Source organism: Prinia subflava, chromosome 22 (genome assembly GCF_021018805.1).
Source record: "Prinia subflava isolate CZ2003 ecotype Zambia chromosome 22, Cam_Psub_1.2, whole genome shotgun sequence".
In the NCBI taxonomy this organism is placed as follows: Eukaryota; Metazoa; Chordata; class Aves; order Passeriformes; family Cisticolidae; genus Prinia; species Prinia subflava.
The window spans coordinates 5,204,527-5,229,511 of NC_086268.1; the positions used below are offsets into that span (position 1 = coordinate 5,204,527).

Below are 24,985 nucleotides of genomic sequence, written 5' to 3' on the forward strand. Positions count from 1 at the left end.
CCTCACTGCGGTGCCAACTGGAAGGACCTTCCTGCACCTCCTGTGCTCAATGAAGGGCTCTAGAAATTCCCAATCAATTAACGCCCCTGGAGGAGCAGGGGCGGCCGGGGCCGGTCCTTACCGTCGGGATTTGTCCCTGCATTGCCCCCCTGCTGCTGCAGGACGCCGGCGGCGATGGAGTTGGGCCAGAACCGCTGCGTGGGCCGGTGCTGGGATTTGATCTTCTTGGCTTTGGGCGCTGGGTCGGGGTTGCTGGCGTCCAGCATCGGCTGCAGGATGCGCCGCCGGGCGTTTATGAACCTGCCCGTGGGAAAGAGGGAGCACTGGAGTGAGGAAGGGTTGTTACACCGACATCACAGCCAGTCCATGAGTGCAATATAATAATCATGATTTGGGAAAGCAGCCCCGTGGTTCAGAAAGCTGGGGGGGTTTTTATTTGCCTGTATTGTAGCTCTGCATTGATTTTTCCTGCTGAGCTGGGAGAACACTGCACGCTGGATTTGCCAGGAGAGGGCACTGAGACCTTCCAAAACTGACACTAAACAAACCCGAGCTCATCTCCCAGAAATCCCAGAGTCACTAAACCACAGAATGTGCTGAGTTTGAGGGACGCACCAGGATCACTGAGTCCAGCTCCTGGCCCTGTGCAGGACACCCCAAAAATCAGCCTTAACCACCCCAGTTACCCCCCAAAAAAAGCATTATACAGCACCAAAATGGGGAGAAAAAGGTCCTAAAGCCAGCAAAATGATTGTGTGGGCCACCAGTATCTGCTCACCAGTTGTTGACTTGCAAGAGGGTCAGGTTGGTTTGGGCAGCAATTTGCCTCTTCTCATCCTCTGTGGGGTAGGGGTGCTGGAAAAAAAGAGAGATGGGGTAGCAAGATTACATCCCTGCATGCAGGACATCCTCCCTGAGGGAAAAAGAATAAAACCTGCCTCTTTTTCTTTCTTTCCTTTTTTTTTTTTTTTTTTTTTTTTTTTTTTTTTTTTTTTTTTTTTTTTTTTTTTCTCACCCTAAATTTGGTGGCTTCTCGCATTTGCTGAATGCAAGATTGAAGAGTGGCAATCAAGAGCACCAAGATTTCCTCAGGTGCCTTTAGGGTTTTTCCAAGGCTTTCCATCAAATTCTCTCCTTGAAGGAAAATGTTCTTGGGTTTTTGGGTTTTTTTAACTCTAGCAATTTTCCAGTGATGGTTGTTGGTAAACACAGGATTTGGGCTTCAACACCCACAACACTTATTGCCAGAGGCATCAATAAAACACCTCAAACATCTGCACTGGGAACCACCAGCACTGAGAGCTTCAGCAACCTCCTTCCCACTGTGCTAAAATGCTCTTTTCCAGCCCCAGAAATGAAATTAGTATCAAACCAGCCCCACATGGATGTTTTGGAGCCCCAAGCCAGTGACAATTACCATGATTTGTTTTTCAGCTGTTGGCCCCCAAAATTGTGATTTTCCTGACCAAACCACCCAAAGTCAACACTGGGGACTCACTTCCTACTGGGGCCTCAGTGGTTACAAATGGCACTTTTTTTGGGAAAAAAATCCCATTTTTTGGTATATTATTTCCAACATTCTTTCTTCCTGCTGTTGCTCCACAACTTCCAGTAAAATGATGAGAACTTTTGGTTAAAAACCACATCATCTCTGACAGCAGATGGAAAAGTCTCATGGGGCAGCCCAAATTCCTTCTGACCACGAGGACCAGGCTGAGATCAAAGTTCCAACCATCCAGCAGAAGAATTTCCTTTGGTTTTTCAATTCAGGTTTGGAAATCTTGAGCTATGGGGTTCTCCTGGCACCTGGCAAAAATATTACTTTGCACTTTCTGGTCTTTTTTGTGCCTGCAAATCTGCAGTTGTGCCCTGCAGAAACAGGGAGATGGATGACACAGCAACGCTCTTGTCCTCATTGCAATAAATTCAGATTTTTCCATTAAAAAAAAAGGCTGGGAAGTTCCCAACCTGCTGCTGCCTCATGTCCTGGCTGATATTTTCCACAAGTTACTCCTTGGAGCTTTTCTCTTCTGCGTTACTGATGCCTTGGGGATCTCCCACCACTCCGTCCTCATGGAGAGCCAGTCTTTGCAACCAGTTTCCAAGTGATTCCTTGCCTGAATTATGCAGGAAAAATGTGGGATTTTTGGCTTTTTGCTCTTCTCCCAGCCCTGCTGGCGAGAGAGAACTCTTCATGCACGAAAATATCCAGTTTGCATCTAAGCTCCCTCTGCCTTCCATCTCCAATCCCCCAAAATGGGGCGATTTTGCAGTTCTGTGTTTTGACTGGTGGCTGATGTGCTACAACCCTACCTGTGAGCAGCTCTCACATTCCAGCCTGCTAGAAAAGGATATTTTGGAGCTGTTAACTGCAAAAAAAAAAGCTCATTTATCCATCTTCAAAAAGCCATGGGTGTTCCCTTCTAGATTTGTGTGCTTCTTCTTGCCTAAAGGGAACTTTTTTCCCCACCTTCAGTGACAACGGCCATTCCCAAAATAATCCCAAAATATGAAACCACTTTGCACCTCCAAACACAAATTTGGACAAACCACCACCCGGATTTGAGAATTCCTGGGCTTTTTGTCCCGTTTTTTCCATCCTGCAGGGTGTTTTGGTGGCCCTGGTGCTCACCATGAGATGCTGGAAGAGCCATGAGCGCATGATGTTGGTGGCGTGTTTGGGCAGGACCCCCCGCTTGTTCTTGGACTTCTTGTCCTCACCATCGAGGAGGGAGGTGAGATCCAGGTTCACCTTCAGGGGGAAAGGAATGGGAAGAGAATTGTTTGAAAATGGTGATGGGCAGCCCAAAAAATGAGCAAAACCAACCTGAAATGGGAGTGGGATGAGTGAGAAAAACCTGGTGCTTATAGGAGCATCCAAACCCCATTTCCTGCTCCACCAAATCTGCATAAATGCAGATTTTTCTCCAGGATCTGTATCTTTTATTTCAATTTTTTTTTGTTAATACTTTCCAAGCGGTAATGGCACTGCTGGGGAATGTGGTGATGATGCCATGACCAATTTCAGTGTGTGCCTCAGGAGGAAAACATTTTCACGTGAAAAAATAGAGTAAAAAATTACCCCAAACCTCATAAAAAGATGATTTTTCTCAACTGAAAGTTAAAAACCTCCTGCCACTCACCAACCCCTTGCAAACTCATGTTCCTCACCCAGCTGATTTCCACCACAAGGAGGGAGATGCCCATTGAGCCAAAATTTGCTTATTGCCCCCCAGAAATTAAAAAGAAGCATCTTGCTGCAGGAGAAGTTTTAATGAGGATTCAGGAACCAAACTGAAATCTAAGCACTTGAGTTAAAAAGGGATTTTTTTTTTCCTCAAGTCTTCATCAAAACACTTCTCCTGGATGAATTAAACATCAGGCCAGCAGGTCCCTGTGATTCCCCTGGGTTCCAGCTGAATAAATCATGCCAGTGGCACAGGAAGAGCATCCAGAGGTGCTTGTCCAGGCTCTCTCCCTGCCCCAATATTCCCTGTGCACGTTTTTTCCCACCACAGAGGGTTTTGCTGCAAGATTTAAACCTGCAGTGGAGAGATATTATAGAAAGAAAAATTTTAAGCGTTGCACAGGCAAAAAAAAACCTGCCAGGGAGTTGCCACTCTTTTCCAAAATGCTGTTTGATTGTTTTATAGGAAGCTCCTGCAATTAAAATGGGGCATTTCAGAAATAATGGGGGTGACTGCCTGCTGCTCTGCCCCTAGGAAGCAGTGTTACAGAAATTGATGTATTTTTTTTTTCCAAACTCCTGGGGAATAGGGGTTGGGAAGAGCTCATGGACAAGTTGTGCTAATAAATCCAGCTCTGCTCCAAATCATTGTCTCACTGCAAGAATGCAGGGATCATTGCATAACTCATTGCAATGTCAGGGAAAAAAAAAGCAATAAAACCAGAGCAAATGGCTGAAAAATATCCCCAAATTCAGAAAGGAAGACCTAAAAATGAGCCTTTCCCACAAGTGCCATGATTGCTGTGCTGGTCAGGCAATGCCAGTGATCCAAGATCTGTAATACATCAACAATAGATCTCGTCTCCTCTCCTCTCCTCTCCTCTCCTCTCCTCTCCTCTCCTCTCCTCTCCTCTCCTCTCCTCTCCTCTCCTCTCCTCTCCTCTCCTCTCCTCTCCTCTCCTCTCCTCTCCTCTCCTCTCCTCTCCTCTCCTCTCCTCTCCTCTCCTCTCCTCTCCTCTCCTCTCCTCTCCTCTCCTCTCCTCTCCTCTCCTCTCCTCTCCTCTCCTCTCCTCTCCTCTCCTCTCCTCTCCAATATAGAGTATAGAACATGCAATATGTACAATACACAATATATAATAAAGCATACAGAATAAAATATGTTCTATCACACATTACAAATAACAGATATTGTTACACATTGTATATTGCACAAAATAATATTATGTATGTTAATTTATATGTTGTAATATTTTATAACAATAATATAAGCATTGTTATACTCCTTAGGTCACTGCTATAATTTGTTAGGTACCCCAAAGTCACCTGGCAGATGGGTTTAATCAACGTCTCTTGCTAATTAAAAATTTAAGATGCTTCCAGGATTGAATTCATGGAGAAATGGGGGGGTTCTCTCTGCAGTGCCAAGTCCTGGCTAAATTTGAGGTGGGAGTGCCTCACCTGGGCATTGGGGATCTGCAGGGCACCAGGGGTGATGGCCTGGGCCAGCACCTGGCCCTGCGACGTCACCATCGTCACCGGCTGGTACAACGCTCCACCTGTGGAAAAACCACCAAAACCACACGTGGGGACACCAAAACCCCAAATTTCCAGGTGTCCCCACCTCCCCCGAGGTGCCTACCTGGCATGGAGGGCGAGCTGCTGCCGGTGCCCATGGCCAGGTTGCCCGGGGGCAGCGTGGCCGCGGGCACCACGATGCCCGGCGGAGGGTTGGACGCGGGCGGCAGCGCCGCCGGGGAGCTCTGCAGCATCTCCTGCACCAAAGGAAACGTCCAAGATATCAACAGGAAAAAATATCAAAGGGAAAAATTATGAAAAACATCGTGTGAGTTTCAGCATGAGGGTTTTATTCCCCCTCCTCCCCCCAGTTTTTTTTTATTTTGGTGGTTCGACAGGAGAAATCACAGAAAAATCTGATTTTCCCAGTTAGCTGCAATTGCAAAAAGAAGAGATGGAAATAAAAGGATTTATGCTCTGTAAAGCCCCCATTTAGCATCTTCCCCAAACTTGTTTTCTTTGTGCAGTCACTCTTCTCCATTAAAAAAATGACAGGGAAAAAATAAAAGATCACGAGGGACCAAAAGGAATTTCTTTTATCTTTTTCTTTCTAAACATTTCTAATTTTTTGCTGCTTTGATTGGGACTGGATGATGCAGCCTTTGCTAAAACACAGGGTGAGCAGCACAGTTTCCCTTAGAGTGAAATAATGAAGTTAATAATAATATAACACCACTGATATCATTCCTTGCAGCTTTAAGCTAATTTCTCACAAAAAAGGGCAATTTTTTGAGCCACGAGCTGCAATTTTACTTTAACTCCCATTTCTGGAGTAACCACCAAAAGACCTCAAAAGGGATGATTATGTGATTGTTTATTTTAATATTTAAATGACTATTTGAGTATTTAATGTGACATTTTGGGAAGGGAGGAGTCCCACTACTGAGGATATGGGGGGAATGTGGGGTAATGTACCCCAAACTTCCACATGGGCAGGATTTTGCAAATAATGTTGGTAATATTGATAAAATTATCATTTTAAAATAAACCTAAGATACCTGCATCTCTCTAATTCACCCAGCTGAAATGGAAATAAAGCTGCACTTTTTTTTTTTTTGTCCCTTTCTGCTGGCTTTCTCAGTCTGCATCAGTTCCCTGGTGTCCAGCTGGCTCTCGAGTGCTGAACATAAAGGGAATTTTTTTTCACCTTTCAACTCATTTTTCCTAGATTTTGAGGCATTTCTTCATGAATCTTATTATTTCAGTTAAGAAAAGAGAACTTCCCTGGATTAGTGCAATGACACTGGGAAAGGCAACCATGCAAGTGTGATCAGGGTGGGAAAAGCTGCAGCTCCCACTGCCCAGACAGAATCCAGAGATGGAATCTGAATGACCAAACCCTGGCTGGGCTGCTCTGTGTCCCCATCGATTCATTTCCCATTGCTGCTGGGGGAAACCTGAGCTCTGTTCCTTTTTTCCCTTTCTCCCCATCACATTCAGGCAATTTTCCCCCATCATCAATCACCACTGTGCCCATTATAGTCAATAAATTTCCTGCTTTTCCTATTAAAACCCCCTTATGGCACTTTCCCCTCCTGTGATGCCAATTCCAAAATGCTGGACCCAATGCCTCTGCCACTTTTGTTATTTTTCTTATCTGGAAATTTTGCTGCAATTGCTGTGAATTTTTCATTCCCAGACATTCCTTTCCATAGCTGAATTAATTAAAAAAATGCAAATATGACTGTAAAATACTTGTACTTTTTTTTAGCATTCCTTCCCCACCTCCAGTCTTCTGGGGGATGTAGTTCCCAGTTTGAGAAATGAGAATTTCTCAGGATGTAGAGAGCAAAAATCAGTCTCTTTTGCACACTCTTGGATTTAGCTCTGGCAAAGGATCTGGCTGATAAACACGGTGGAAATGTTCATAAAAAATCAAATGTGGTCCAGGAGAACACCAAAAAGCAGCTGGATATGACCAGAAGCTTGGAGCAGCTTGAAGACCTCCAGCTTTCCTCCTCTGCCTTGTTTTTCCATGATTCTTCCTGAAGAAGGACACCCAGAACACCATTTCTGGAAGTGCATTGGGAAGAAGCAATTTGGAATATCAGAAAATGGGAATTGCTGTTTCTATGTACAGTGGTCAAAGCCATTTTTAACAGCATTTTGTGGTGAAAAACGTGGCCTTTGTTTTTGTGGTGTAGAGGAAAACTCTCCCAAAACATCATTTCATTGGTGTCCAAAAAGGCAGAATATTGGTAATCATTAAAAAGAGCTGTAAAAGGAATTAATGGTCTTTCTGCAACAGAACTGTGAAACCAAAATGACCCAATGGAAGTGGAGGCTCCACCTTCAAATAAATATAGAGATATCTCCAAGAAGATTAAAAAATATATATATTTTGCATACCAATTGCCTCAGATTGCAAATGTCAGCCAAATGCTGTTAGGCTTGGCAGTTTTGCTGCAGTGGAAAATATTTTATATTTTATATTTTGAGACTCAAAGAAGTTCATAGAATCACAGAATGGTTTGGGTTAGAAGGGACCTTAAAGCTCATCTTGTTCCACCCCCAGCCATGGCAGGGACACCTCCCACAGTCCCAGGCTGCTCCAAGCCCTGTCCAGCCTGGCCTTGGGCACTGCCAGGGATCCAGGGGCAGCCACAGCTGCTCTGGGCACCCTGTGCCAGGGCCTGCCCACACTCAAGCTGAAATGCTTTTGGCAATTTTGAAATCTGAGTGTGAAGAAAACTGCATCACTAGGTGTCTCTGCAGACCCACATGTTGGCACTGATCAACAGCAAAACATTATTTCCCTGAATTAAAAGTCACTTCAATGAAGGAAAAGATCTGGGACACGATATTAAAAAAACATTTTCTTACAATAAGGAAAATGTCCAAGTACCAAATTGTAAGAAAGTGCTAAAATTCAGTGCTACTTGAGCTGCTTGTCCTTGCCCTTGTGCTTTATGACACAGACATTCATTTTTGGGTGGTACACAGTATGCCAAAATGTCTGTCTCATCCTAACTCTGAAAATTACGTGTGCTGGGGGAAATTGGGCTTAATTGGAGGAAAAAAAAAAGGAAACCTATGGGTTTGCCAAGAAAGAGCTGGAGAAATCCAAAGCCATGTAAGATAATTCATAAGGCTCCTTTGTGAATGGATGGGTGGATGGAGACGAGGAAAAAGTTGGCTTTAAATAAAGAGAAAAGGGTTGATCTTGGATAAATTGGATAAATAAAGGGCAAACTTGGATAAATGAAGATCTTCACAGAGAAGCACTGCAGTGAGTTCCACCACACCAAGTGTCCACCTCCAGCCACCAGTGAAGGAGTCCCTGCCCACGGCAGGGTGTTGGAACAGGATGGGCTTCAAGGTTCCCTCCAACCCACACCACTCTGTGAGTCTGTGGAGAAGCAATCCAAGAAGAAGAAATGCTGTCCTGAAAATGCCCATTCAAGCACTGCCAACCTGAAACAAGAGCTGGAAAATCCAAAATTTGATTCCATTTAAACGTCCCCAGCAGTGCTGTGGTTCCCAGTGTGATTGATTCTGCAACTGGTTTTTTCTTGCAAGTGGAGAGCAGTGAGGACCCCTTTGGTGCTGAAGGAAAGTTGAAGTTAAGCATTGATTTAAATTGGTTTCCTCCCTCTTCCATGAAAGAAGGATCTCCCCTCTCCCATCCTGGTCAGAAAAAACTAAAAAAATATTCATTAAATAAAGGGAGGGGGCTAAAAAGGGCACAATGAGGACTTGAGGTAGAGGAATGAAGCCAAGTGAAAAGCAACCAACAAAAACAGAAGAGGAATGGCTTGGTGGACTTGCAGGACAGAGAGGCAACGACTCAATCACAACACAAAGCAAAGCACAAAATGAGGAAGCAATGGGGAAAAGAGGGGGCAAAAATCTTTGTAAGGCAATGAAAGTTCAGGGAAGACCCATCAGGTGGGAAAACCCCGTACTTGGTATCCAAAACTTGGCCAACACCAGGAATCATCTCTGGATCTGGCAACATGAGAATATTTCAGCAACAGTCAAAACACCTTGTCTGAGTGTTCTCTCATCTTCCCATCAGCTCAGGCATTTTGCATCTCCAAAAATTCTTGCATTTTCCATCTTAGAAAGCAGAAATTACAGCAGGTGAGGACCATCCTTTTTGGATACATCAGGGAAATCCAACAGATTGTCCTGTGATGTAATTTTCACAGGTCCAGACATTGTTTTCCCAGTTTTGGTTGATATCTTTGTTATTGTGTGTCCATAATTTTTTAAACATGCCCTGTGGTAAAAAACTTAGCCAAAACCTGAAATATTTCATTTTCATGACAAACTTGGTTTATCTCCTCACAGAATGATTGATGCTTCTTCCAAATCCTAAGAAAACCTTTTTGCTGAGAAACCTCCTTCACTGACACTAATTTTATTTCATTATTTAGATTACTTTGAAATCCTAAATTAACAGCCCATTTGCTCTTGCACCTCCCCTCAGCATGAAACCAACAGGCTGATAATGAGAGAAATCATTCCACTTGCCATTTTTAAAGCACCAATCCCTTGATTTTTCAGCACTCTGGAGCATCCTCAGCCTCTAAAGCCCAGCTGATGGATATAGAGTATTTCCACCCTTTTTTATCCACGTAAACCAAGTACACTCAATGTGTTGAAGTACTCAAGCACTTGACACTGTGTAGTTGGACACAGAAAATATTTGCCATTGTGTTGTCACGGGTCTGCCATCCTTATCCCATGACCAGATGAGATGGTGGCTCTTTCGTGGTCCATCACCACAAATATTTCAGCTCCAGCTGCTGAAAATCCCCTGGTGGCTGAGCCAACATTTCCCCTCCAGTTGGGTCTTTCCTGGGTGTGCTCCCATTTATTTCACAACTGCCTTCAAATCCTCACTTGAATTCCTCAACTTTCAAGTCTGGCCCAGAAGGGAAATGTCAGCAGCTCTGGGTTTCCAGGAATCAGAAGCACTTGGTCCCTCTCCATGGGCCTGATTATTTTCCAAAGGCTCGTGCTAATTTTCTGATATGATCCCCACCTCTTTGTGAGCCACTAAATCCTCATTACTTTTCCTGACCGATGCATTCTAATTAGATCAACACTTAAAAAAAAAAAAAAAAAAGGAAGGAGGGAGGGAGAAAAAAATTCACAATAGCCACAGGACGGCTTTCCATCTCATTAACTCCCTCACTTATTATTTTCATGAAAATTACTGATAAAAAACGTGCATCTCCATTTGCTGGGACCGGGAGCTTTGTCGGCTCATATCTAACATCTCTCTCATCACCCGGGATGTGAGCTGTTGCCATGGCAATGCACAATAATAGAAACTAATAAATTACAAACGAGATGCTCGTTGAGCAATTATTGTTCTCTTTTATGCATGTGTCTTGCTAATTTTGATCATAAGGAATGCTTCCATAAAGCAGCGAAGGGATAATAAGTCTATTTCTGGAGATTATTAGAATATAGAGAATATGGGGTTTCTCAGATCAATGATTAAGTGGTTTGGTGCTTTCAGGGAACCCAAATAAGAAACAGAACTTTTCTGGGGGGCTTTTCCCTCATCATGTTGGGAGCTTCAAAGTCTGCAGCACCTGGAGCCAAGCTGTTAAAAATGGCATTTTTTTCCTTTCCAACACCTTAAAAATGCCCCAAAAGCCCTAAGAAGGCCCTACCACCCTGCCTCCTTTTTAGGGAGAGCCCCAGGAGCTGCCTGGGTTATTTTGGGTTCACTGCAGTTATTTCTGGTGAGATTGTGCAACCCTAAATTCCATTTTTCTACCCCAAAAATGCAAGTGTCTCAGAGGGAGAAATGCCCTGGGGAACACAATACAGCATCATGTTTTTTGGGATGCAACCAGGCAAGATTTATTCCCTCCACTGCAGATGCACATGAAACCCCAACCCATGGGCAGCTTCTTTTCTGAATATTGAGTAAAAGTCCCTTATTTTGCCCCAAAAGCCACCAAGGTTCAGCTTGGTTTGGCTACTGCAGCTGATATTTCTGCACTTCTCAGGCCTTTCCTTGTACTCTTCCACTATGCTTGAGGCACCAAATGTCTTCTCCCATCTAAAAATCCAAATTACGCAAAAGAAGAAGTCAAGGGAATGTTGATCATGCTGGGGGAGGACTGCAAGATCTGCTGAGACACAGAAAGGAGCAGTGAAGCCAGAAAGGGTTATATGAGACCCAAAAATCCTTGAAACAAAAAGTGAGAAGCAGTGAAGAAAATCCTGATGTTTCTGTCCTTCCTGCCAATAAATAGCATTTTTTTCATTAAAAATTTGCAACTTTCTTGTTTATATTCCCATACACTTGCACGGCTCCCTTGCCCTCACATTTAATTGCTGCAACATTAGAATTTAGGAGTCCTTCACTCTCTCTCTTGTAGAGCCACAAACATTGGGGTTGCAGCTCTGCCAACCCATGAAAAAAAAAGGACATGAAGAAATTTAAAATAAAGAAAAAAAAGCCACCACAACATCATTTATTGCACTCTGTGAGGAAGGTACAGAATTTTTTTTTTAATTCTTAGGGATGGACTCTGATGACTTTTCAGGAGGCCACAACTCCTGCAGAGCAAGTCTGAAACCTGGCTGGCCCAACTCCCTGTTGGCCAAAGTGCAACAGTGGTTGTTGGAGAGGGATTTCAAGGCCTTACCTGGGGGTGGAGGCTGATGGAGGAGGGGTTGGGGGAGTAGGGCCCCCCCAGGTCGTTCCTGAGTAGGTTGTCGCTGTGCATCTTGGTTTTGAGGCAGGTGATGTAGCGGTTGCAGAAGTCCTTGCACAGCTCGTTGACCTTCTCCAGCTCCAGGAGGTGGATGCGCAGCACCTGGATCGCCTTCACCATCTACGCAAGGGCACAAAGATAAAATCAGTATTCTCCCCAAAATTTAACATAGTATGATTCCCTACAGCAGAATGAAATCCGTTTCCTTTCCCAACACACACAAAAATGAATATTCTTGCCCAAAACCCATCCCAGAGCTCATCCCTTGCATGCCTTTTCCTTGCCCGTCAATCATAACCCTGAGATCCAAGAGGAAAAAATTCACCAAATTCACCACGGCCTTCATGGGAATTCCTCCCCACGCCCAAAATAAGTACAAGCCCAAACCCCTCGTTGTTGAAAAGTGTTTGGTTATTCTCTGGAGACCACTTCTTCTAACAAGATTATGGGGCTGCAACTCAGCCGTGAGCTGTTGCTGGTGCAAAGCCTGGGCCTCATTAAAACGTACCCCATAAACCTTAAAAAATTTACACATAAAACATTCCTCTCACCGAGCTGAAACCTTAAGTTTTACAGCCGCTGTTTGAAATCTTGCATAATATATAAAATTTCAGCTATTCACTGCGGGGCAATAAATCCGGTTTTATGTAACAAAGCGTCTTTGCATTTCAAAGAGTGTTTTTAACTTGCAAATTTTAGTGGTCATCTTTACAAACTGCAAGTTGCCATGGTTGGGAAACATCCTGAAAAACCCAGGGCCAAACTCCAGCGGCAGCTCCACGACGGAGGAAGGGAATTTTTGGTTGGTGAACAACAGGGATGATGTGTTGAGGCTGGAAAAAATCTTTTATTTAGTGCTTTTTTTTTTTTTTTTTGCTTTTTTTCTGGTTGGTTTCTTCTTTCTCCTCTGCAGCTGACGCAGGCAAAGCACAAGGTGGAGGTGTCGTGCCCAGGATTTCCGCATCCTCCCAGGGCTCACCGGCCATGAAAGTCAATATTCAAGGGCAAAGGCAAGAAGACCTGACACATATATGTAAAAAAATAAATCTCTCAATTATCTCAGCTCATTTGCTTAGGGTCTCATTTTATGTCCCTGCTCCGCTGCGTCGTATATCTGTCCGGAAAAAGAGTTACAGTCCGACGGCGTACGTGCGCGGGGTTGTAAAAAATACAGATGCTGAATTAATTGACTGTGTGGCACTCGGCAGCTGATTGAGTTGATAATGGTGAGATCTGACCTTTTTCTAATTTGTAATTATGTGCATCTTGGCAGCGAGGAAATACATGACTCTTATTCTAATGATAGCTAATGCCACTGGCCTTTTCAGCCCCGCTGTGCCATCGCCGATTGCTGGCAAACGGGTGGGGTTAAAGAAATGGAAAAAACGACGCCCAAAAAACAACAACAACAACAACAAAGGGACAGTGTAAATAGAGGAAAAGTGTCAGCTCAAGAATAGGTTCAAATATTGAGTTTTGAACACTACAAGATTTTCTAACCCAAATTTCCCTTCAACTCGTGCCTCCCACCAACAGGAATGTGCTTTTCCAGCATCACATCAACCAGCTCCTCTATCCTGATGCAGGTTACCCACGCTGAGGTGGATGGCTCCTCCTCCTATGGAGGAGTTCTGGGCATTGGATAGAAAATATACATCCAGCCATGTGCTAGAACTGGGGTAAACCCACATAAACAGAGATACAGATACACAGAAAGACACAGAAATAGATATAGAAAGATATGAACATGAATGTACCAAGTGCTGCAAGGTTATACATGGGATCAATCCAACTGCTCACGGCCAAATCTCATCTTGGCAGGAAGAGTTGCTTCAGAGTATGCCTAAAATCCAAACTGGTGTGTTTTAGAAACCACAAAAAAACCTGAAAATAGCCAGTGTGGATACATTTTCTACACTGACTATTTGCTGGGGATGTTTCATCTCGATATGTACAGAAATAGGTTTTCCTTTCCCAAAATTTTGGATTGTTTTCTTCCCCTGGCTCCATTTGTCTCTTCCTGCTAGACCATTACACCCATTTTTATGTAATTTATGCAATGGGGGTTTGTTGGTGCACCTCAGCATTTGTTTAGTCCAAAAATTGAAATAATCCAAAACATCAGGGGTTTGTTGGTTTTTTTTTCATTGTTTTTCTCAGAATGCAGTAACTTGCATTTTGACTACAAGTTACTGCAAAAGGGTTTTAGCAATATTCAAAAGGGGCTTTGCCTGGTCTGCAAAGTTTTTGGAGGGCATTCTGCAGACTCTTGGTTTAGGGATGTCAAAAAACTCTCCTCCACAAGCTGAAATTGGGCACAAACATGTGGGATTTTATTTCACCTTGAAATCCTCTCTTGCTTTAAAAAAAAACCCTGTAGTTCTTGCACCTAGACAAGTTTTCCTAGTTCTTCCCTTCGTGATACATCATCATTCAAAATCACCTCCTTGGTATCTGTAATACTTAGAAAAAGGAGCCTGTGAATTGCCTGATTTTGCTTCTTTTCTGGGATGGAAATCCCTCTGCTACAAGTCCCAGGGCACACATAACACCCCCAGGGAAGGTATTTTGCTGTTTGCATCATGAGAAGTGCACAGAATTGCCTCTTCAGACCTCAAATATTTGCTTGTGGAGCATCAAGACTTTGATGAACTTTTCTACCCACATTTGCCATGGAGACCACATCTGGATGCTTTCCGGACAAAATAACAGGATTTGGGGATATTTCCTGAAGTCACCATGAGAGAAACCCCAAGCAGAGTCTTCTAAGGCACCTTCCAGCAGCAATGGGAGCAGTAAGAAATCTGAGTTGATGTGGCAGGGAATCCACCAAAACCAGACCATGTGTTCCAAACTCTTGATGTCCATTACGTTATGGAAAAAGTAACTATTTTGCCCTGGTTCTAGGACATGAGCTGGCCATGACACTTCAAACCAGATGAGAATGCTGACACTACAGAGATTGGAAGTTTTGGGGCACAAACCAGCCAGTGATCCCAGCTGTCTTCAGCAACCTCATTGATCCTATGGGGGTTGTGTGGGACAACGAGCCAAAAGGGGGCAGAGAGGCTTTTCTTACGTGGAATCTTCTGGAAAATGTCTTGGGGAAGGTCTCATAAGGTCTGTGGAAAACATTGCCAAGACAACCAACACTGGAGCCCAAAGACACAGTGGTAGATCTTCGTTTGTTCCTGACCCCCTACCTTTTCAACACCCCCCAAAAATCATCTGCCAAGCCCCAGCTGCCTATACCAGGTTGTCCAGCTCAGGGTCATCACTGAAGAAGGGCTTGTGCTCCTGCTCCTGCTGGTGGACAAAGTTCTCAATGTCGACGTCGAAGCTGGCTGAGGTGATGCACTCAGAGCCCTGCGTCGCCTGCTCACACTTCTCGAAGAGCAACGTCAGCAGAGGGAACAGCGGATGCCTGCAGAGGACAAAGGAGACCACCCATAACACCCACGGCTTTAGATCCCATGTCCATCTTTACCCACCTCATTTATCCATCCATCCATCCATCTGTCCATCCATCCATCCCTCCATCCATCCATCCATCCATCCATCCATCCATCCATCCATCCATCATCCATCCATCCATCCATCCATCCATCCACCCATCCATCCATCCATCCATCCATCTGTCCATCCATCCATCCATCCATCCATCCATCATCCATCCATCCATCCATCTGTCCATCCATCCATCCATCCATCATCCATCCATCCATCCACCCATCCATCTGTCCATCCATCCATCCATCCATCCATCCATCCCTCCATCATCCATCCATCCATCCATCCATCCATCCATCCATCCATCCATCCATCATCCATCCATCCATCCATCCATCCATCCATCCATCCATCATCCATCCATCCATCCATCCATCCATCCATCCATCCATCCATCCATCCATCCCTCCATCATCCATCCATCCATCCATCCATCCACCCATCCATCCATCCCCTCTCAGTCTGGTGGTGCAAACCTCACTCCCAAGCCACACTGGAAGTGCTCCCCCTAGATCTCTTTCAGCAATAAAAAAAAGTCAAAAATTGAAAAATTCACTATCTCCTCCATCAGGCTTGTTCCAATGTCTTTGTTTTTTCCATCATTGCACCAAAGTCAGCATTTCCTAAAAGGCAAAAAGGCTTTGTTCTTGCACATAGCCAAGATGTCCTGGAGCCATCTGCTGTCCAAGTGGCTTTTCCTTTCAAGGATGGACATCAGCACCTGCTCAGCCATGGTAACGTTTAACCCCAAAATGCCTCTGGAGATGATGGATGGCGATTTTTATCTGCCTCCAGCACCCTGTGGACCAAGCTTGGGCTGCTCCTCCACCAAGAGGTCTCTTTGCACCTCTGGCAAGTCCACAAAGATGGGTCAAATCCCACTTCTTTCCTACCATGAGATGGTCTTGAAAACAAAGATTTATAGTTCTTCTTGAAATTCAAATCTCTCCAGTGATGACGCTAAGTTGATGCAATATAAAATGCAAATACACAAACAGCACCAAAGCACGTGGACAACACCAGGGTGAGGACCACGGCTTAGGCCAAGCCTCAATGAGCCTCTCCAGCTGTGCAAATCCAAATCCAAAACGTTTTATGGCGTCTTTCCAGGCAGAAATGCAAAATGCTCCTGCAGGAATGGTCTCCCACAGCACTCCAGTTATCTGAGCACAATGGGATGGGCTCCACCATTTTATCTCCAAAAGATGGCCCAAAAAACGATTATGAATCACTTCCTCACAGCCTTTTTGAGTCGGAGTCAGGCGAAGGGGTTAAACCCCTTGGCTAAGTCTTCATTTGCAGCCGCTAATACCACAGCATATTATAGTTTAATCTGTCCTGATCCCGGTTTAATGCAAGATTCACCGAGGCTGGAGCAGAGAGTGGCGAGGGGGGGAAATCATTTCATAATTTCAGCAGCCCCGCCGCAGCTTAGCCGGGGGATATGAAAGGCAAATTCCAGGCGGAAGGTTGAATTATTGGGACTTATGAACCAGGTGCCTGCTGCCATTCCCAGAACCACTCCATCAGTTAGGGGCAGAGGCAGGGAATGACCCCAAGGATGAGGGTTTGGGGAGAGGAGAAAGGGGTCACAGCTCCTGAGAAATTTGTAACCCCTTTTCTTTGAGGGGTTGCATTGCATTAAGGCCGGTGGCAGCATCACCCCGTGTTCCTCAGTATTGCTAACGTGGGCAGTGCTGCCCTGGGCAGGCACCCAGGAAGGTTTTGGGGCTGGCAGGGAGCAGGAGGAGGAAGAAACATGGCTGAGGGGAGAATGGTTTGCTGTTCAGCTGAAAATAAAATTTAAAATCTGAGATAAAATTAAAAAAAAAAAAAAAAAAAGCCAAAGTGGAATCCGATCTGATCCAATCCACCAGTAAATAAAAATAAAATTAAATGAAACAAAATAATAAAATGAAAAAAAACCCTAACAAAATAAAATAACATTAAATTGCATCAAACAAACAAAACAAAAAAAATCTATTAAAAAAAATACAAGGGGAACATAGGGGGCCAAGACCCCCAGGGATGGGTTAAAGGAGGCCACCAAGGGCACCCTCTGAGTGCAGTCTCAAGGACTGTTGGAATTTGGGAGTTTGCCATGAGCTTTATGTTGAATTGTCGTGGAATTTGTGGGGTTTTTTTCATTTCTGCATGGCTAAAAACCCAACCTAACCACTGTTTTCTTCATTTCCAGCCTTTCCATGGCCACACCACGCAAAGGAAAGGACGGCCCACCACGGCAGGTGGAGGCTGTGGCATAAAAACTGAGAGCTGGACCCCCTCTCTGCTGTGAAATTTGCAGTGGGGGAATAGATGGATATCCAGGATGCAGAGGGGAATCAGAAGGATTTTCCCCACTGTGAGTTTTCACTGATGTGAAAACCACCCCCGTGGCATGAAGGAGAGTTTTGGGGTAGAAAACCTGCTTTTGCTGATTATGGTTTTGCAAAAAAAACCTGTTTTGTTTACTTGGGTTTGTTTTTTTTTTTTGCCAGGGAATCCTCCAAATGAAAAGGCTGAACCAGCCCTGACATTTTCCTGCAGGAGAGAGGTCGTTTGCAGCCACTAATAAAAAGGATTCGACACGGGCTAATAAAGAGGAATGAATTCCTCTAATGGCCTAATTTCCCACCTTCAGCAGAGCCAGCAGCACAGTGGGCACGTCACAACAGGAATTTTCTATTTTTTCACCCCTTTTCCCCTAAAAAAAACCCCAAACAACACCAAAAAAATCCCAAACCAACAAAAAAACACCACAAAAAGCCCCCCAACCAAACTTAATGCAAAGAAATCCAGCCGTTTCCCACTTGGAAAAATCCAGTTTGTGGTGCTCGGGTGGTTTAAGCGTCATTTCCCTTCAGGAGCATCATCTTTTCTGGTCCAAAATCCATTGGGAAGTCCCAGCCCCGCTGTTGCATAAAGTCAAGAAAACACTTTAGCTGGGAGAGAATTGCAGCTGGGAAGTGACACTGCTGGACCAGTCCCTGCCAAGCTGCTCCCACACCAAGGAGGGTGTGGGAAAAAAAGATTTCTTCTTTTTTTTCTCTTTTTTTCTATTTTTTTAATGGGTGATAAACCTCCTGCTAGGGCATAAAACCCGGCGGGGGTGACTTGTCCGTCGCTTTTTATATTTCCCATCACATTTTCCCAGCAATTTCCCTCCAGCTTGATCGACCGGCGCTCACGGCCGATGCCTTCTGCCTTGGTGCAATTATTGAAAATTAACAAAAATCCATTGTTTTGGGCAGAGGGGAACGGACCTGGGAGGGCTAAAAAAACCCTTGTGTGCATTTGATACCCAATGACGTGTACACCATGCATTTTGGCAACTGGATAGGGGGGTATTCAACAAAAAAAAAGTTAATTTTATGTAAATAGATAATGTTTAGCATAAATATATAGTAGCATATATTTGTTTTATATGGAAATATATTTGTGGGGTTGTTTTGGCTAAGCATCCAGTTTTGGGCAATAAGTGCACACATTGAACTGGACAACAAATTTCCCCCCACTCTTCTAGGGGGAATTCCTCCCATAAGGTGTTTTTTGCATGTCTTCGACCTTCCAATTAAGGCTGTGAAAACTCCAAGGAGGGAGCTGGTTTTTTTCCCTTTATCCCACAAATGTTGCAGAACTCCTCATGGAAGGGCAAAAAAAAGGTGGGTGTGTCCTCAAATGGCTTCTTTTGCTTTGAGGAAATGATTTCCACCACTGGGAGACCTGCAGTGAATAATCCTTTGTGTTTTCTTGGGAAAGAGTGAGTTTATTCCACACTTTCATCCACCTTTTCAGACCATTCAGCCTTGTAATATTTGAATATTTGGAGGAAAAACATTTTAATTCCTTCAAGTCCGAGCTGTAATTTTTTGGTTCACGAGCCCCCACAGCCCTGGCCATTGATAGGTTAATCCTAAACCTTAAACTTTAATCCTAATTATATTACAATATTGCTACTCTTATACCACTGCTTTACGTTCTAATATTGTAAATTATCACATATCACCTGTATAATTACGTATTACTTATATCATTATACTATTTACATAATTAGGATATTACTTATAGTAGTTATGCAATAACATTACTGCATACATTAAAATATAATATATTATTATGCCCAAAATGATAAAAAAGGGGTTGGAGGAGCCACCCAGCCCTTGCCCATCCCTGCCCACATCCTGTAGAGATGCAGGAACTGCACATTTCAGGTTAATGTGTGACCTCACTCCTTGTTCAGCCCCAAATCCCACGGCTTTGCCCCCAAAAAAGGTTAATTTGGGGGGAGTTTTCTGAATATTTTGAAGAGGCAGAGATGCTGCAGAACAAAGTCCACGAAGGAGCTCCATCACCACGCATTACAATCAATGGTTATTATTGCCAAAAAGGAGCTAATTGCTAATTCCCCCCTTCCCGTGTGTTAATGAATGCATTGGAAGAACAGCAGATTAATAATGCACAACAACAACGAATGCAACCGATCCGGTAACCGATGCATTAATTAATGCATCACCGAACCAATGCAACCACCCCGCACTACGACAATGAAGCCGTTAATTAAAAGGCCTTAATGAACGCAATTATCTTGCCTCACCTGTAGACAGCCCTCTTGTCGGCCTCCAGCTGCGCCTGGGGGTCGCCGCCCGCTGCCGGCACCGCCGCGGTGGCGGCCGCCGCCGGCGTGGTGAGATGCACGGGCTGGGCTTTGGTGGGCTGCTGGGCTGTGGCTGTCATCTGGGGAGGGCAGGGAATAAAGGAAAAGGGGGGGAAAAAGGAAAAAAGAGGGTAAAATTAAATAAAAATAGGGTTTGTTGTGCTTTCCCGGCAGGTTTCGCGGCGTTCTGCACGGAATTTTGGCGATGCAGCGCTCTGGTGGGGCTAAAACATGCACAGGCATTTCATCTTTGCCTGGAAACTGGAGGTTTAGGTTTTTACCACATTTCCCCCCACTTTTTTCCACTTTTCATCAGAGGAAAATACAGGAAAAAGTCCCCCCGTCTTTATTGTGTGGGGTAATTTGGGAAGGGATGTTTCACACAAGCCCCAGATTAAATCGGCCGCAACCCCGTGGTTTGCCAAGAGCTCTTTCAAAGCAGGTATTGCTGTCTAGACACAGCCATTTTTAATTTTATCCCCAAATTAGGCGAGCCTCTTCCAGCTCGCCAAGCCCATGAGTCACCTCGGAGCTGTGAGAACACAGCCAAAAAAAAACCAAACTTTTCTTGGTGCCCGTGTCCAAATCACTCAACTTGAGCCTTGATGCTGCCATCATGGGAATGTGATGTGCAATAAATCACATTAAATCACAATAAATAAAATAAAATAAAATAAAATCACAATAAATCACCCTGACAACAAACATTGTGCTTATTTTAAAAACTGCAGTGATTTTAGGTAAAAAGGAATCTTGAAGACAGGAGATGTGATTGTGCCATTGCAAATCCCTGAGAATCCTTCCAGCACCACCCAAAACTGCCGCCCTCTGGAGCAGGGTAACACCAATTTATGGGCATTTTCACTTAAAACTATCAAATCCTTTTAAAAAAATCTGAATTACTTGCTGTCACAGTTCAAACATGAAGACCATTATGTGCTGTCAGACTTCAGACGAACATGGTCTTTGTGTTATCATCAAAAGACTCCGTTAAAAAAAAAAATCCGGGAAAACTTGAAACAATTGAGGTTCAAATGCATCAGCAGCACCCCAAATCCAGCGGTTTCAGCCTAAAATCTCAGTGGAAAATTATTGCAAAGTGGTTATACTGCAATATTGAAATATTGCAATTTTGGCCTCTCTGCTGAAATTTGTGAAAAAATGAGTATTTGCCTGTTTTTACCTGTAAATGTTCAGTCCTCCCTTGAGGCACGGAGCAAAAGGAAGCTCTGGTTCTTGCTAAACATTATATATATAATTATTTGTCTAATACACTTAATTTTGTATATAATTATATACCATCTATGTCTATACAATGTTTCTTCCTGTCTGTGTTTTGATATAATATGTATTATTTATTTGTCTGATACTCTTTCATATTTATTTGTGTTTATCTAGAAACGGGCTTATACATATTTTTATTTATTTATCTAGTACGCCTTTAAATTTATGTGTGGTTGTTAATATATAAAAATATTCATATACATATACATAAATTATCATGTCATTAATTAGTGTAAATGTATATATATGTCTATTTATACACAAATATGTAAAACTTTATAAACCCAAGCTGGACCAAAACCACGATACCTTTTGCTTTTAAAATGTTTGCCTTTAATATCTCCTGCCTGACCTTTTGCTGTCGCTTTTTTTCCTTTTTTTTTTTCTCCTTTTCAATCTCCTTTATTGTTCATAACTCCAAAGTTGGGCTCCAGCACCTGCAAATTCACTTGGCTCTATTTAATTTCCAACTCTCCCAACAGGTTCAATCTCTGTCCCTCTTCCCCTGTGCTCACAGAAATGAGTGAAATGAGTGAAATTTGGGTTTCACATCCCCCTCCTGATGGAGTTGGGATTTCTCCTTTCCCCTCCCCGTTTTCCATTTAAAACCAAAATGGAGATTTTGGGCTGCTCCAGCCACATCACTGAATATCTCCTCACCCTCCTTCCCTTTTCCCCTTTTTTTCTCCCTCTTATCTCCGTGGAAAAATTCACTTATGCAGGGAAAAATGGCTTTTTCCCCCCAACCTTTCCCCTTTTTTCCCTCCCTCATCACACTTATTTACCAGGATTCCAAAGCCCTTTTTGCATCCTGCCAAGTTGAATATTTCCAGCCAAGTCTGCAACTAATTGAGCTATTACCCAAAAAAAAAAAGAGCTTCCTTTGGGGCTGCTCCGAAGCCATTACCTCACCTTGGACTAAAGAAAAGAACCAAAAAAAAAGCAAAAATAATTCCAAGTCTATGGAAAAAGAGGTGAGAGGATGCTGGGATGGGGAGGATTTGCAGCTGAATAGGGAGGAAGGCAAAAAATGGAGCAAAAAATGGAGCAAAAAATGGAATTTGAGGGAGCAGGTGGGGAGGGAAAGGTTCCTGGTAGGGGGAAAATGGGAAATAGGAGGAAGCATTTGGGTGTAAGAGTTGAAATTTTGATAAAAAAACGCAAATGGGTTTTGGTTTGGTTTTTTTTCCCCTCTGGAAAATGGCCAAAAATAGTTGCAGAAGGGAGAAAAAAAAAGGTAAACAAAAAAAGGAAAAAAACCAGCACAAAAAGTTATGTTTTAAAAGCAACAAAAAAAGTAAAGAAAAATTATAATGATGGCAATAATTACATAAACTATCAAAAATTTGTTAAAATACATTTCAGATATGTTCAAAATGTGCTTACAAAATTATTGGAAAAGTCAAGTTTTAAAGTTTTTAATTTTAAAATTACAAATGTGTTCAAAGATGTGAAAATCAAAAATGTTTTATAAAGATGTTAAAAATTTGATTTAAAATATAGAAAAATGTCATTTACCCTATTCCATAGTGGGATGTTGTACACAGCAGTTCTGAGCCCAAAAACCTGCTGTGGACACCAGGAATTGGTGGGGTTTGTGGCTCCTACTGAAAAATCACAATCACCACCCAAATTTTAACCTGTAACTTTTTAAAAAAAAAAAATTGTTGCTTTTACATTAAAAATATAGAACTGTATTCATAATTTTTAAATTTTTGTTCCTGTTATAACCCCATAAAATCACATTTTAGGGGGAGGACAGTTTTCTGTGTTGAAAATTATGAAAAATTAACTTCTCCATCCAATTTTTAAATTTTTTTTCAAAATATATTTATGGAATAAGTTTCCCATTTATTTATTTATCATTTTGTCACTATTGTAACCACTTGGGGAGCACTTTCTGTGTTGAAATTTATGAAAAATTAAACCAATTTTTAATAACACTTTTTTTCTTAAATATATTTTTATAATTAATTAATTAATTAATCCTGCTTCCTCCCTTTTTTGTTCCTCTTGTGACCACCTAAAAAGCATTTTTTTGGTAGAGCAAAGCTGCTTTCGCCACTTTTTATGCTAAAAATACTTATTTTTAAAGCAACCTCTTGTAGCCAATGAAATGGCTGAAGACTTCCTCAGCTTTTTGTTCTCATTAATTACAGAAAACTGATTTTAATGCAGATTTTAATTTTCAACAGGTAGAGAACTCAAGGAGTGTGACTGTTCTTGGTGTAAAAGATGCTCCATGTTCCACTCCTTTAGCAGATTCCAGATTAATTAAGCTTTTTTTTCCTTCCAAAAGGCAGGAAATCCTTTTTCCCATCATTTCAGCTTCGTTTTTGCCTGTTTCTGACAGTGACAGCCTCAGCTGTAAAACCTGAAAGCAAAACTCCCCAAATCCCATTTTTTTATCACTCTTCTCCCCAAAGTGGTTCCCTTGATGAGGAGGAGCTCATTGTAACTCTGATAATCAATAATTTTTCCATTTATCACCAGCCCTCCTCACTTTTGGGAAGAGGAAATTTGTGTAATTTGCTTTTCCAATCCCTAGAAATCCCAAATTTTCAGGTGAAAAGTTCACAGCAGTCGCAGACGAGTCAAAAAAAAATCAATTCTTGGCTGCAGCTTTTCCTCCAGACCCGCTACACAGAAAAAGAAACGCTTGAGCAACCCCCTTGATAAGGTGAAAAAAGGAAGGATTTGGTCAGCAGTGCTCCTGAGGGTCCCCAAAATTCAAAGTATTAAAAGAGGGGGGCAGATAAGGGACAGGGATGGGGAAGGGAGAGGGGACGTCTCCAAAGGATGCTACAGAAAATGTCGGCTATTTTAAAAGTCCTTAAATTGCCCATTAGGACTCAAACGGAGCCGTGGCTCCCCGCTGTGTAAGCGAGAAAAGGGGAAAAAAAATTTGGAAAGCAAAAAAAAAAAGAAAAAGCCCTACTGGAGGCAGAGCAGCGAAGCGAGTAAATGATGACACAGAAGTTGGAGGAGCCATAAAACCCCACCGAGGTGTCGTTTGTGAGGAGTGACCTTTTCCCACCGAAGGAAATGAGGAGAAAGGAGACACGGGTGGCTCCAAGGGGGGGTGTAAAAGTCAATTTATTTATTTTAGCTTGCAGAGGACAGGCTTAGACGTTTGGGGTTTTTTATTTTGGTTTTTTGGGGGTCTTTTTGTTTGATTAGTTTGAGAGGTTTTTTGGTTTGGGTTTTTTTTTTGGAACGGGGGGAGATTTTTCTGCTTCTGCAGATGAGAAATGTGGTAAATTAAGAAAACCTTGAAATCTTCCATATGAACAAAAAAAAAAAAGGAGCTACTTTGAGCATGGAGCTGCTTGGTGCACAATACAGAACAGCCCTGTTCAGTCATTGTAGCTGGAAAAGCGAAAATGAGATATAAATTTACATCTAAAAAATCTCAGGATGGGCTTCAAGGGGCAGGACCATCTCCAAAATCCATCCTTAAGTCCCAAGTTCAGCCCACTAGGATGCTCCAGAAAAGCTTCTCTCAGACAAACTCCTCTTCTTATAATAACTTGACTCCATAACGATGCTTGGAAAAATTATTTGACCCCTTAGAGCACCACTGAAGATGAAATCTTTTCTCTCCCCTGCCACAGGTTATTAAAAGATGGCACTGAAGTAAATCAAAGGCCATTCCTATGACTAAACATGGCCTGGTTTAATCAAACCTTTCACCTTTCCAGCTAATTAACCTGCTGGTTACAATTATGCCACCATGTCAGCTTTGCAAGAAGACCCAGATACCCCAAAATCACAGAATCACAGAATCACCAGGTTGGAAGAGAACCTCCAAGATCATCAAGTCCAACCCATGCCCCAACACCTCAACTAAACCATGGCCCCAGTGCCACATCCCGTCTTTCCTTAAACACATCCAGGGATGGTGACTCCACCACCTCCCCAGGCAGGCCATGCCAGCACTTTATCCCTCTTTCAGTAAAAAACTTTTTGCTAACATCCACCCTAAACTTCCCTTAGCACAGCTTAAGATATAAGACTAAAAGTGAAAAACCCCCCAGTTTTACCCAAAACCTTCCAGCGGGTTTTAACTCTGCCAGTCTCTGAGACAAA

At 43.0% G+C, this 24,985-nt stretch overlaps 1 protein-coding gene across 6 annotated transcripts in view; it reads right to left on the reverse strand.

Annotated features, from left to right (window-relative positions):
* Positions 1–24,985, reverse strand: part of PKNOX2 (PBX/knotted 1 homeobox 2) — an 87,200-nt gene that overhangs the window by 2,073 nt on the left and 60,142 nt on the right. For all 6 annotated transcript variants that reach the window (XM_063417930.1, XM_063417926.1, XM_063417931.1 and 3 more), the window contains 8 exons: positions 19,553–19,692; positions 14,701–14,872; positions 11,380–11,568; positions 4,827–4,959; positions 4,646–4,743; positions 2,633–2,752; positions 779–855; positions 122–300 (listed from right to left, as the gene is read on the reverse strand). In XM_063417930.1, the coding sequence (XP_063274000.1) occupies positions 122–300; positions 779–855; positions 2,633–2,752; positions 4,646–4,743; positions 4,827–4,959; positions 11,380–11,568; positions 14,701–14,872; positions 19,553–19,692 (1,108 nt within the window). The remainder of the gene's footprint in view (positions 1–121; positions 301–778; positions 856–2,632; positions 2,753–4,645; positions 4,744–4,826; positions 4,960–11,379; positions 11,569–14,700; positions 14,873–19,552; positions 19,693–24,985) is intronic.